Below are 15028 nucleotides of genomic sequence, written 5' to 3'. Positions count from 1 at the left end.
CGAATCAAACGAAATTTAGGCTTTAAAATGGATTGCCCTAACAAAGACTGCTAACGCTCCAATTTAACCCTTGGCTCCGCCATTTTGTTTGTTTACATCGACTTCTCCTTTCAGCACGATTAAATTTTACAGCGCTACCAAAAAATCGGAAAATAGGATCTAGACTACTTTCAGAAATAGTCGCAATGATAAGAAAGTATTTCTTTGAAAAATATTGGAAAATTAAAATGTATCAGTTAAAAACAATGAAATTTAATATTTGTTTTCAATTGTATTTTTTCGTTATAGCTTAAACAATGTTAAATTTAAAACACATTTTTAATAATAATTGATAATTTTAATAGGTTTTACACTTTTACGGCACCGTTATAGGCTTCGTGCGTAGTTTAAATTTTGGTCATAAGTATCGGCGCATACCGAACGAGTTTTGAATTGAATATATGAAAGCGGTCGGCTTGTTCAAAATTATCTATGCAGAATGGGTGAAAGTTCAACCGGAAAACCTATAATAAAGTGGGTGGATGAATTTGCGACGTTTTTTAGAGGAGGGGGGGGGGGGGCTTTTTAAGTTTGTATCTTTTTGTTACGAGGGGTCTAAAAGCCCCAATTTTTGCGTGACGAAACTTGAGAACAGCCCTAAGGCAACTCATGGACCAAGAATTTAAGGGAACTCACTGTTCCCGATATTTTGGAAATAATGAAAGTGGTTGGGGTTTAAACGAAACTTGCCATTTTCATCTTTTATAAAAAAAATATATATTTATGGCTCTTTAGACTCGATAGCTTAAATAATGCTAATTTATCTCTCTTTGCATTTGGCTAAGGTCGTAATATCAGAAGGAGATAATGGGGAAGGATGATAACGGCAGTCCGACCAACCTCAAAAAGGCGCGAAAATATGGCGGGAGTACACACTTTTTCAAACCAATTTATTCCCAAAAAAAAACGTAGTCCCGAGAGATCTCCGCGCTACAATTCCGCCTTGTTGTCTGCTTAAGTCGACTCGAGTAACTGGACGATGTAGACTTAGTTTGTTTGGAAACCTGGAGGTTTGTATTTTATCTCAGATTTTAATTAAAACTATTAATAGTTTTGACTATTACCTTTTAAAGTAGTATTTGTTTATAATTTAATTATTAAAACCGGAAACGAAGGACTAGTTTGGGTCAGCATCAAAGTTAGGAAATTAGTTATTAAACAAGGCTTACCCAATCGTTTAGTTTCCTCTTTTTACTATCGCTTTCCTGAACTTTAAAGCCGTCTGTTTGCACGTATTTACTTAAACATTTAACTTGACTTGGCTTTATATTAACTTGGGTAGATTTAAACTTTTTACCCCGCGAAATTAAATCAACTTGAACAGATTTACTAAGATTCGCCGCCATAGCAATCTATTTTCGCGTCTTTCGCGACGTCAGTTAGTCACGTGAGCTGACGATTCTGACGACATCGTATGTCATCATTACGGCATACGCTTGTCAGCCAATTAGAAAAAATCACGAAATTCGAGGTTGGCCGAACTGTTGTTACACTCGTAAAGCATTATAGCATATGGGCAGTGCCATCCTTCCCCTTTATCTCCTTCTGTTAATATCTAATAAGCCATCCATCATCTTTTTGATAATCCAAGCGATCTGGGGGAGCGCCTAACATAGACAGAGTTGGATTTACACATAGACCCGTGGAAAATGATTTGGTATTTTCTGTGGCAAACTTTTAATTTTTCAACCCTTCCGTCGTATATCCAAGGATTCTTATAAAGAATCCTTGGTATATCTATTTTTAAAACATAGTTTTGAAGACGCTTGCACAATGAACAATTTGACTGCTTTCTTCTTTAAATAGTTTTTCGTTGGATATTCCTGGCATGTGTTTAATACCTTGGATATATATTATACGAGAAGTAGTGACCTTGGTTATTTATTTATATCGTGGATGGGGTTTTCCCCGAGATCTTCGGTTTCCCCTTCCATAAAACTTGTTGAGGTTAACGGTAATAGTTAGTGTCGGGAGCTGTTGGCTCGCGTGGCTTGCAGGGCTTGCCACCACCCTCCTACGCATTGTAACCCGGCCACCTGAATTAAAGGCTTTAAAAGCCGCTCGATGACTTAAGCCTAGGGTGGTGCCTTTGGTATTAGCCTAGCTGATTATTATACTTCTTTCGTAAAATTATATAATAAACTTCTGACAATATTCAATAGCTGAAAAGTACCAAAACGAATGTAGGAAAGCGGAAGGATAATGTTAGATTTCCGAAGAATGTTTCGAAAATCCTAATCTTCAATCACAAAAGTCGATGTCCTGAAAATGAGTGGATTGCACCTTTTATCAGGGACGTACCTTTGGGGGGGGACAGGGGGAGGCTCCCCCCCCAAAGCTTTGTAGAGTTGGCAAATCGAGGTGGACTTGGCAAAATGAAAATTATGAAACATGTTAGTTAATTAAAAACAAATCATTTAGAATTTCCCAGCAATTTACTTCCCTAAAATCATTAACTATGTTTGAGATTTCTATGTAGTTGCTTCTCCTTATGTATAACTTACAAGACCTGATTTCTATGCTAGGCAGCTAGTGTGTCGGAACTTTAGTTCAGCCTTGTGGTAAAAGCTTTTTAAATAGTCATTTTTCCTACAGCACCTTATAAAATTGAAAGGCAGATAGATGCGTGATAGAGAATATCCGATCGGTTGTTCGTTATTATTTCAGTGTTCATTTTCTACGTTAAATTTGGCAAGTATAAAATTTATAAAAATAGTTTTAATTTCTATAGGAGATGTTACAGTTTTTTTTAACTTAGAGTAAATTAGGTAAGTCGTGAATATTATAGTGATATGTTTTAGGAAAGTGAAAATTTCACAAGCCAATATTCCTAAAGTTGTGTTTGGTAAAGATAACGTGTGATACAGTTTCGTTTGTTCTTACGTTCATATTTCAGTAATAAGTGTTTGAATTGTTTGTTATATTTGGGTATGAATAATTCCAGTTATTCAAAGCAGTTCAGTTAAACAACAACTAGTATTCGTCAGGATGAAATGTATCTATTTTTTACTACAGCGGGATACACGACGAGAAAATAGTAAAAAGGTTTGATAGGATTTTTAAATTGCTGTAGCATCGTTCAATCTCCGTTTTCTACTTCGTGTATCTCACTTTATATATAAAGAGAGTACGCAAATGCTTCACTCAATATAACTAGACGCCTAGCCGTTTTCGCCATTGAATTGGGAATAGTACCGCCAGAATGACATAGGCGCGTTCGGTAGTTGTGGTTTCGCGAAACAAATTCTGAAATTTCCAGTCGGCGCAATCAGCCGTCAACTCTATCATTATACGGGTGGCGCCATCTATAACTTTCAAAGTACATTAATACTATTAATTCAATTGTATAGTATATAGTTCCCGCCGCTAACAGCGGATGGCGCCACCAATTATAATTTTAATGAAACATTTAAATTGAAATCTACCGTAACAATCCAAACTTAGACGACTTGACAAACTTTGTTTTTTACTTGGCAAATTACCCTTACCTCCACCCCCAATGGTACTCTCTTCGGTACGCCCCTGCCTTTTATATTTTATGGGGGAGAGTGAACACGCAAATTGATTCAGTACCCTGTAGTTGGGACGTCATCCCAACGTAAACAGAAGATGCGCTAGCGACGGTACCGGGGAGAGGATAACGACAGTCCGAAATCGATGATCTTCAAAGTCGCCACGGATTTCCGAACGGATTAAAATTCCCTCCAGTGGAGTGCCGAGGAGGACGCGATGGAGAGAAAACGCGTTCGTTACGTACGTCGAAAGAGACCCAAAAAATGTAACGTTCATTAATTTATTTAATTTATTATTGTTTATCCGAGATCTGCTAAATAATTAAAGGAGGGGTTGGTTAGGGGATTTTCCAGATAAAAATGGACTAAATTATAGGAATAAAATTTTTGAAAATGATTACCAAATGTTTTTAATAGGAGCCACGTTTTTGAAAAAAAAATAACCAAAATGTTAAAATCAGGAATAAAATTTTTGGAAATTGGAACTAATTTTTGGAAATTGGGAACCGTATTTGTGGAATTAGAAACCAAATGTTTTTGATTAGGAACAATTTTTTTTAAATAGAAACAAAATTTTGAAAATAGGAGCCACATTTTTGAAAACAATTAACCAAAATGTTTAAATTAGGAACCAAATATTTGGAATTAGAAAACAATTGCTTAGAATTAGGAGCCAAAGTTTTGAAAATAAGAACCAAATAGGAACCAGTGTAAAATCAAATCTTTATTTAAAATTTGTGATCTCGAAAGCTGACTTACGTCGTTAGTTTTAAATATTGGTTCATAGAAATGTGTTTAGTTTTTAAATATTGGTTCCTAAAAATGAACAACTTGCCAATTTCAATAATATTAAGGTATTTTGAAATACCACAAGTACAGCCAACTTCAATAGTTTTGACACTGGCTTTTATTTTATCGCAATTGGTCAAGATGGTACTTTGGCGCGAGATTAATTTTAAGAACGCGCTACCTTATTCAGGGCAAAATTTTTGAAACGGATAATTGGCGGTAATATTATTGATCGATTCGTCTCAGCTTTGACAGATAAGTATCTAGTCATACGTTAAAAAACAGTTTAAGTCGGTTTGATTGCCAGTTTTGACCAATGTAATGAACTCGCCATAAAACCCTAGCTTAAAAGTATTTTCAGACGATGGTACTTTCTTCAGATTTATTAAAAATATGGTACTTTAGGGAGCAAATCCACATTTTAGGGTGGTTTAACTACCTTGAAGAAAAATAGGATATTCTAAGGACCTGGTCGGGTTTTAGTCGTAAGTTTGCTCCAATGTTTCGTTTTGTAATTTTGTTTACTATTATCAAGAACGATTTCTATTTCTAAATGCTTACCACGATATGTGTTGAGAAGATGCACGGGCATCATATGGATGAATTTTATCGACTTTAGGAGGAATAAGCTGATTCTCCGAGCGTGAGGACGGTGGGGGGGATTGCGAGCTACGCTCAAGATTGTTTCAATATAGTCATTCTTTCTAAGTTGAAATAATTAACAGAACTAGAGGAAAAAAATTCCTCTTTAATTATTTAAATTTCGCATTTGATAAGTTTGTTTTATTTTTGGCCAAAATCCTGAATAAATCGTGTTCGAAAATGAAGATTATTTTGTAGGGATGCACCGATATATCGGCCGATATATCGGATATTTTTTCAAATATCGGTATCGGCCAATATCGGCTTAAGCGAGGCCGATATTAGCCGATACTTCTGGTATTAGAAAAATATTTTCAGGAAAAACTTTAAAAAAAGGCGATACTCAACTAACATTACATTTCCTTTTAAAAAGGCCAGTTGATCGCTGTTGTAAGAAATAATTATTCGCGTCCAAAACGGTCAGGAATCATAAGTGGTTTTTAGACTCCAAAAGCCATAGATCATATCATTTTTTAACAGGTGGTTACGAGAGTAAACAAAAAAGCATAATATTGTGATAGGTAACTTTGTTAATATCGGCCGATATATCGGCTATCCTCGGCCACGATTAGCCGATATCGGTGCATCCCTATTTTGAGCATATTCGAATACCAAAACCCTTCGAGCAATTGGTTGAGTAATGGCAGTTTAAGCTTTCGACTCAACGAAAGCAAAGGTCTAGCTTTCCAGCAGAGTTACCAAAATAAGTTTACTTCTATATTCCTGGGATTTCCCAGGTTTTCCATGAAAATTCCTGAGTTTTTAATTGAACATTTTTAATCCAAAGTATCTTATGTTTCAGTGACTTGATCAGCTTCAAAATATTTTCAAGCTTTTGCCGACATTTTATACAAGTTCTGAAAATTCGCTGACTTACTCCAGACTTCTTTAACCAGTTCTGGACATTTTGCGATTTTTTATAACCTGCCCTGAAAATCACCCGACTTGTTCTCAACGTTTTTAACGAGTCTTGAAAATCCCTCGACTTGTTCTTAACGTTTCTAACGAGTCCTGAAAATCCCTCGACTTGTTCTCAACGTTTTTAAACCAGTTTTGAATCCCCCGACTTGTTCTCAACGTTTTTAACGAGTCCTGAAAATCCCTCGACTTGTTCTTAACGTTTCTAACGAGTCCTGAAAATCCCTCGACTTGTTCTCAACGTTTTTAACGAGTCCTGAAAATCCCCGTACTTGTTCTTAACGTTTCTAACGAGTCCTGAAAATCCCTCGACTTGTTCTCAACGTTTTTAAACCAGTTTTGAATCCCCCGACTTGTTCTCAACGTTTTTAACGAGTCCTGAAAATCCCCCGACTTGTTCTCAACGTTTTTAACGAGTCTTGAAAATCCCCCGACTTGTTTCCAACGTTTTTAACGAGTCCTGAAAATCCCCTGACTTGTTCTCAACGTTTTTAACGAGTCTTGAAAATCACCCGACTTGTTCTCAACGTTTTTAACGAGTCCTGAAAATCCCCCGACTTTTTCTCAACGTTTTTAAACCAGTTTTGAATCCCCCGACTTGTTCTCAACGTTTTTAACGAGTTCTGAAAATCCCCCGACTTGTTCTCAACGTTTTTAACGAGTCTTGAAAATCCCCCGACTTGTTCTCAACGTTTTTAACGAGTCTTGAAAATCCCCCGACTTGTTTCCAACGTTTTTAACGAGTCTTGAAAATCCCCCGACTTGTTCTCAACGTTTTTAACGAGTCCTGAAAATCCCCCGACTTTTTCTCAACGTTTTTAAACCAGTTTTGAATCCCCCGACTTGTTCTCAACGTTTTTAACGAGTTCTGAAAATCCCCCGACTTGTTCTCAACGTTTTTAACGAGTCTTGAAAATCCCCCGACTTGTTCTCAACGTTTTTAACGAGTCTTGAAAATCCCCCGACTTGTTTCCAACGTTTTTAACGAGTCTTGAAAATCCCCCGACTTGTTTCCAACGTTTTTAACGAGTCCTGAAAATCCCCCGACTTGTTCTCAACGTTTTTAAACCAGTTTTGAATCCCCCGACTTGTTCTCAACGTTTTTAACGAGTCCTGAAAATCCCCCGACTTGTTCTCAACGTTTTTAACGAGTCCTGAAAATCCCCCGACTGGTTCCCAACGTTTTTAACGAGTCCTGAAAATCCCCGTACTTGTTCTTAACGTTTTTAACGAGTCCTGAAAATCCCCCGACTTGTTCTCAACGTTTTTAAACCAGTTTTGAATCCCCCGACTTGTTCTCAACGTTTTTAACGAGTCTTGAAAATCCCCCGACTTGTTTCCAACGTTTTTAACGAGTCTTGAAAATCCCCCGACTTGTTCTCAACGTTTTTAACGAGTCTTGAAAATCCCCCGACTTGTTTCCAACGTTTTTAACGAGTCCTGAAAATCCCCCGACTTGTTCTCAACGTTTTTAAACCAGTTTTGAATCCCCCGACTTGTTCTCAACGTTTTTAACGAGTCCTGAAAATCCCCCGACTTGTTTCCAACGTTTTTAACGAGTCCTGAAAATCCCCCGACTTGTTCTCAACGTTTTTAAACCAGTTTTGAATCCCCCGACTTGTTCTCAACGTTTTTAACGAGTCCTGAAAATCCCCCGACTTGTTCTCAACGTTTTTAACGAGTCTTGAAAATCCCCCGACTTGTTTCCAACGTTTTTAACGAGTTCTGAAAATCCCCCGACTTGTTCTCAACGTTTTTAAACCAGTTTTGAATCCACCGACTTGTTCTCAACGTTTTTAACGAGTCCTGAAAATCCCCCGACTTGTTCTCAACGTTTTTAACGAGTCTTGAAAATCACCCGACTTGTTTCCAACGTTTTTAACGAGTCCTGAAAATCCCCCGACTTGTTCTCAACGTTTTTAAACCAGTTTTGAATCCCCCGACTTGTTCTCAACGTTTTTAACGAGTCCTGAAAATCCCTCGACTTGTTCTTAACGTTTCTAACGAGTCCTGAAAATCCCTCGACTTGTTCTCAACGTTTTTAACGAGTCCTGAAAATCCCCGTACTTGTTCTTAACGTTTCTAACGAGTCCTGAAAATCCCTCGACTTGTTCTCAACGTTTTTAAACCAGTTTTGAATCCCCCGACTTGTTCTCAACGTTTTTAACGAGTCCTGAAAATCCCCCGACTTGTTCTCAACGTTTTTAACGAGTCTTGAAAATCCCCCGACTTGTTTCTAACGTTTTTAACGAGTCCTGAAAATCCCCCGACTTGTTCTCAACGTTTTTAACGAGTCTTGAAAATCACCCGACTTGTTCTCAACGTTTTTAACGAGTCCTGAAAATCCCCCGACTTGTTCTCAACGTTTTTAAACCAGTTTTGAATCCCCCGACTTGTTCTCAACGTTTTTAACGAGTCCTGAAAATCCCCCGACTTGTTTCCAACGTTTTTAACGAGTCCTGAAAATCCCCCGACTTGTTCTCAACGTTTTTAAACCAGTTTTGAATCCCCCGACTTGTTCTCAACGTTTTTAACGAGTCCTGAAAATCCCCCGACTTGTTCTCAACGTTTTTAACGAGTCTTGAAAATCCCCCGACTTGTTTCCAACGTTTTTAACGAGTTCTGAAAATCCCCCGACTTGTTCTCAACGTTTTTAAACCAGTTTTGAATCCACCGACTTGTTCTCAACGTTTTTAACGAGTCCTGAAAATCCCCCGACTTGTTCTCAACGTTTTTAACGAGTCTTGAAAATCACCCGACTTGTTTCCAACGTTTTTAACGAGTCCTGAAAATCCCCCGACTTGTTCTCAACGTTTTTAAACCAGTTTTGAATCCCCCGACTTGTTCTCAACGTTTTTAACGAGTCCTGAAAATCCCTCGACTTGTTCTTAACGTTTCTAACGAGTCCTGAAAATCCCTCGACTTGTTCTCAACGTTTTTAACGAGTCCTGAAAATCCCCGTACTTGTTCTTAACGTTTCTAACGAGTCCTGAAAATCCCTCGACTTGTTCTCAACGTTTTTAAACCAGTTTTGAATCCCCCGACTTGTTCTCAACGTTTTTAACGAGTCCTGAAAATCCCCCGACTTGTTCTCAACGTTTTTAACGAGTCTTGAAAATCCCCCGACTTGTTTCTAACGTTTTTAACGAGTCCTGAAAATCCCCCGACTTGTTCTCAACGTTTTTAACGAGTCTTGAAAATCACCCGACTTGTTCTCAACGTTTTTAACGAGTCCTGAAAATCCCCCGACTTTTTCTCAACGTTTTTAAACCAGTTTTGAATCCCCCGACTTGTTCTCAACGTTTTTAACGAGTTCTGAAAATCCCCCGACTTGTTCTCAACGTTTTTAACGAGTCTTGAAAATCCCCCGACTTGTTCTCAACGTTTTTAACGAGTCTTGAAAATCCCCCGACTTGTTTCCAACGTTTTTAAACCAGTTTTGAATCCCCCGACTTGTTCTCAACGTTTTTAACGAGTCCTGAAAATCCCCCGACTTGTTCTCAACGTTTTTAACGAGTCCTGAAAATCCCCCGACTGGTTCCCAACGTTTTTAACGAGTCCTGAAAATCCCCGTACTTGTTCTTAACGTTTTTAACGAGTCCTGAAAATCCCCCGACTTGTTCTCAACGTTTTTAAACCAGTTTTGAATCCCCCGACTTGTTCTCAACGTTTTTAACGAGTCCTGAAAATCCCCCGACTTGTTCTCAACGTTTTTAACGAGTCCTGAAAATCCCCCGACTGGTTCCCAACGTTTTTAACGAGTCCTGAAAATCCCCGTACTTGTTCTTAACGTTTTTAACGAGTCCTGAAAATCCCCCGACTTGTTCTCAACGTTTTTAAACCAGTTTTGAATCCCCCGACTTGTTCTCAACGTTTTTAACGAGTCTTGAAAATCCCCCGACTTGTTTCCAACGTTTTTAACGAGTCTTGAAAATCCCCCGACTTGTTCTCAACGTTTTTAACGAGTCCTGAAAATCCCCCGACTTGTTCTCAACGTTTTTAAACCAGTTTTGAATCCCCCGACTTGTTCTCAACGTTTTTAACGAGTCCTGAAAATCCCCGTACTTGTTCTTAACGTTTCTAACGAGTCCTGAAAATCCCCCGACTTGTTCTCAACGTTTTTAAACCAGTTTTGAATCCCCCGACTTGTTCTCAACGTTTTTAACGAGTCCTGAAAATCCCCCGACTGGTTCCCAACGTTTTTAACGAGTCCTGAAAATCCCCGTACTTGTTCTTAACGTTTCTAACGAGTCCTGAAAATCCCCCGACTTGTTCTCAACGTTTTTAAACTAGTTTTGAATCCCCCGACTTGTTCTCAACGTTTTTAAACCAGTTTTGAATCCCCCGACTTGTTCTCAACGTTTTTAAACCAGTTTTGAATCCCCCGACTTGTTCTCAACGTTTTTAAACCAGTTTTGAAAATTCTCGGACTTTCTCGAACTTTCTTTAACCAGTATTGCGAAAATTGGCCGTGGCCTGTCCTCCATTTCCTGCTCTGTACCAACTAGGAATATGAATGACCCGTATCCTGGAATGGAAAACTGTATTCCCTCAATACGGGCTCCCCGTCGCACCGATGCTAATGTAGCTCGATCTAAGACTTTAACCTAAGCCGGCAGTGTTACTAGATTAGCTGATTATTATATGCATGCACGTATAATTTCGTCTGCTAGACGTTCGAAATAAGAAGTAGTTAGTAACGGGTTTTTCTTTGGTTGAGTGGAAACTGATTTTAAATAGTGAAGGAAGCTGAATGTTTGCTTTTAGTAACAAAATATTTTAATATCTAATTAAACAATATACAGGGTGTTTCAAAACGTTATGCAAAAAATTTAAGGAGTTGTAGGAGGTGAGTTGAGAAGTATGCCTGTTTTTCCCCCTTTCCCTACGATCAGTTAAAAGAGAGCTTCAAAGTGTGGCCTACTAGCCCCTGGAACTGTGTTCCGGGGTGGTAAATACCACCTGACATTTATTGTGGCAAATAATGATTTTTAGTGACAAATTGACATATACTGGCAAATAATAGAAAAAGTAAAAATACTAATAAATTTTTCATATGAAATACCATAAAAACATTTTAGGCTATTTTTGTAATTATAGTATGCGGGGTTGCCAATAATTGGGCTATTTTGTATATTTTTCGCATAAATATATAAAATGTTTGGCAGATGATTGAAACATTTAAAAAAAAATTAAACCTTTTATTTTGTTCATTGCTAAAAGTTCTAGCATATAAAATGTTCTAAGAGTAAAAAAATATTTTTTTTCCCTATTTGTCACTATATGCCATTATTTGTCAAATTTGCCATTATTTGTCACTATTTACCAGTGACATGGCCTATATTCGAAAAAAGTGACATTTTAGGAACTCTGCCTGGAAGTAGGCTGTAACCAGCGCAAAACTCAGCATTAGGGAAACGCGAACATTAAGGCTTGGGTTCGTGTTATAGGTTAAAAAGGACTTTGTAAACAAATCAAGGTAACCATCGTAAAAAGGTAAACTTAAACTGTATTTAAAGTCCCTGCTGCTTGGTTTTGCGCTTGTTGCTGCCTACTTCCAGGGGCTAGTACCCCTAGCTGATTATTATTACTTTGAAGTTCTCTGGCATTCTTTTAAAGGGAATATAACCCGCAAAGCAATCTTTATGGAAGACCCCTTCAATTTTTAAAATTTCCCTGTACAGTGGCGCCAAACATTTCTTAAGTCAAAGGCAAGAGCGGCCAGAGCTGCAAACGTTGGTGTTCCACACCAAATACCTGAGGTTATATTCCCTTTAACTCATCGTAGGAAAACGGGGAAAAAACAGGCATACTTCTTAACTCACCCCCTACAACCTTTTGAAAAACCCTGTATATTTACTATTAAAAACAATAAAAACACGTGGTGTGCCAACAACTAGCGGACGAAAATATTTTCTTGAGCTCAAACTATTTCCGCTAGATGTCTATATTACATTAAGCCTACCTACCCAGTCTACCCCGTATCTTCCCTCCTCCTAGGTCGCAACTCCGCCCTATCAAAACAAGCCTTCTAAGAGTTGACGTTTTACCTTCGTAATGTTGACGTCACTTTGTCTTTGCAGGGATCAAACAAGAGCTGCTGTTACACGAAGGTGCCATTCGCAACGACGCGGATCTGGTCAAGAGGTTGATCGAGGCCAAAGTCGACGTCAACTCCAGGAGCAACGTAAGCTAAAGACATCAACTCCCCGCCCCCCCCGCGCGCGCGCCCATTGTCCGTCAAACTTTTCCAATTCCCCCCGAAACCGGCGTCGCCATCTATCGTGTTTCCGCGTCATCAATATCAAACACGCGACGTGTCGTTTGGCTCGTGGCCCCCCGGGGGTTCGCCCCGGCGCGTTCGCGGAGCGCCAAGGCTTCGGTTCTACCTGGACGAAAAAAGAGGTTTTATATCAATATATTACTCTGTAGCGAAAACTTCCTTTCCTTTATGGGTCGACGTAAAGTCATAACTTTGCGCTCTATAAAGAAAACAAAACCATTTTTCTTGTCCAAACAAGATGGCCCGTATATAGCATCAAGGCTCCCACCGTCATTTCCCTAAATAGGGTTGTTCTAATTAGTGGATATTGTTAATTTTCCGGAAAAATAAAATGCGGAAAATTTTCCGCAAATTGGAAAAATAAAAATTAATTAATGTTTTAACTTTTTATCGATATAAAATGTCTAATATCAGTAAACATACCAAAAACCATTACTAATGTTACATTGTTAATCAGTTTAAACTAGTCTAGATGTTTAGTTTTACTTTCAGATTCGAAAAAATGAGGCGAAAATGCCGCTTTATTTAAATTTGCAAACAATATATTAGACTTATCATGGAATGAAAACTTTTTTTATTTTTTTTCGGAAAAATACGGAAAATTTTCCGGAAAAAAGGTCTCGGTCATTTTCCAGAAAATTTTCCGACTTACAACACTAGTTCCCATATTTTCAGATTCGAAGTCCCTCGAAATTTCAATGATTTTCCCTAACCTTTTTAAAGCCTTATATTACCACAATTTTTAACTTTATTTTTATCAGACGTTAATTAATTCACTTATATTTTAGTATAAACTAAAAAGGTTTTATAACAACGCTTACAAAACGTTTCTTTAAGATCGCCTTCGCAATTTTTCAGAATAAATTTAAATTAAATAAATTTTTTAAAATTCCCTGATATTTCCATAAGGTTTAATTATATTTCAATTCTTGTCTTTTCCTTGATTTTCCTGACCCGAAAGTCCCTGTTTTTCTTCAAGGTCCCATAACCACCATAAAATCAAGATTTGGACTCTATTGTTATTAATTATTAAGTACTATTGCCTTCAAATATTTTTATACTTAAAGGGCAGTTTAAAAAGGTCATCATAGCTAAGGGGTAAACTATAGTTACAACTATAATTAAAAACGACGTACATTTTTGGGATCCAATATTTAAAAAATAGAAGAATAATAATCTACGTTTATAACCCACATTGCAACAGGCCTAAGGACCCTTTCACAGCGAAACTAGCAACTTAAACGGCGGCAGGGGACTATAACCCTGCCACAGATAACCACTTCACTAACTACTGCTTTAAAACCTCCGCGAGCTTTTATAGAAATAGGAAACAGATGTACTCGGAGGAAAACGCCTTTAACAGTCAGTTAGAGAAGTTACAAACTCAACGCGGTAGGAGTGGTTCCGAGTTTCTCACCCAGTGACACAAGTTGGGATCACCACTTTAGTTCAAATAAATATTTCATTTTGTTTAAAATTTGTCCTTCTGTGGCTAATATATATTTTACAAAATTTTGTTCATCGTGAAAATTCCCTTATCACTTAATTATTTTCGAGATTTCTGTGGGAGCCCTGTATATTATGAAGCTCGTGATGCAACTATAGCCTTAAGATATTCTCCGCATACACGAAGACAGAGCCTGCCATCTAGAAACAACAAACACAACACTCCACACAAGGAGAACGCAACCCTTCAAAAGTCGTGCATTTTCTTGCGTACATTATTCATTGGTTAGACGCTTTAGCGCCTGCTGCCGTCGGAAGGGCAAAATCGGAAATTGTCTTTCCCCCCCCCAGCCCGTAAAACGTACACCGTGAAGGCTCGTCCAATGAAATTTGTACACAACTCTGCGTTAGCGCGTTTAAAGGCTAGTTGAGTATCTTCCCTCCCTCACCGGAAGAAAGGGGGCGGAATTACACGCATGGAAGGCAGAGGGGCGTGGTTTTATTTTCGGGGATCATGAGGCATTCTTGAATCTTGATTCTGTCCCTAAGTATAGCATCGTTTGAAAGGTGCTTCAGCTAAAGAGGACCCGCTAATAGTTGACCTCTGCCAAGTTACGTTGATGGCGAGAAATACGAGACAAAGGGTTTTTGGTCTCGAATTTGAAAATAAGTACCATCATAAACGAAGCGGTAATTTATAATAGCATAGTTTATAACAATTCATCATTATTTCGACGCCATAAGCTTTATTTTTAACTTTGAAGACGTTATAATTCTCAACAGGTTCAGAGGCGTGTTAACAGAATTTCGAGCCCTTGGCGAAACGAGCGGTACAAAAGCATTTGCGCTAGCTTTAAACCATATTACATTTGGAACCACAACGCTTTTCAAAATCGTCTGCGAGTATGTTGTAATTATATTCAAGGTTCAGTTGTTCTGCCTTGTTACAATTCACACGAAAATTGTTTTAAAAATAAACAATTTAGAAATGTAAAATTTCATTCGAAATTTGAGATGTTATTCACAGCTCATACATCGCTATAATTCATAAAGCGTAAAAAATACACTGATAATTCAAATAACTTATATTTTTAAATCTGGTGGTTAGCTCTCCTATAAGAGGGAAGAATACAGTAAAAGCCTCTTTTTCGTTCAAGCTGAACGTTTCTGTTTTAACAAGTACATAATTGAATTATATTTTTCTTATTAGGCTGAACCTTCCTCTAGTGCTTAAAATAATTTTGATAATTCTAATATTAATAGTTAACGAGATATAAGAACCTAACTAAAGGGTAGTTTGGACGCTTGCCCAACTTGTTTAGCTCCGGGGTGCCGAATTAAAAAGTAATAACTTAATTACTTTTAAATTTAAAATTGTAAAAATTATTTTAGGCACTAA

At 37.8% G+C, this 15028-nt stretch overlaps 1 protein-coding gene across 1 annotated transcript in view; it reads left to right on the top strand.

Moving 5' to 3' along the window:
- The window catches only part of LOC149921370 (uncharacterized), a 103841-nt gene that overhangs the window by 30870 nt on the left and 57943 nt on the right, over nucleotides 1-15028 (top strand). Inside the window, exon 2 of the mRNA XM_090162165.1 lies at nucleotides 11984-12087. Coding sequence (XP_090018291.1) covers nucleotides 11984-12087 — 104 coding nt within the window. The remainder of the gene's footprint in view (nucleotides 1-11983; nucleotides 12088-15028) is intronic.

The sequence above is a fragment of the Leiobunum rupestre genome, chromosome 11, assembly GCF_980474605.1.
Source record: "Leiobunum rupestre chromosome 11, qqLeiRupe1.1.hap1, whole genome shotgun sequence".
NCBI lineage: Eukaryota > Metazoa > Arthropoda > Arachnida > Opiliones > Sclerosomatidae > Leiobunum > Leiobunum rupestre.
This window is presented reverse-complemented; position numbering and strand designations above follow the sequence as displayed.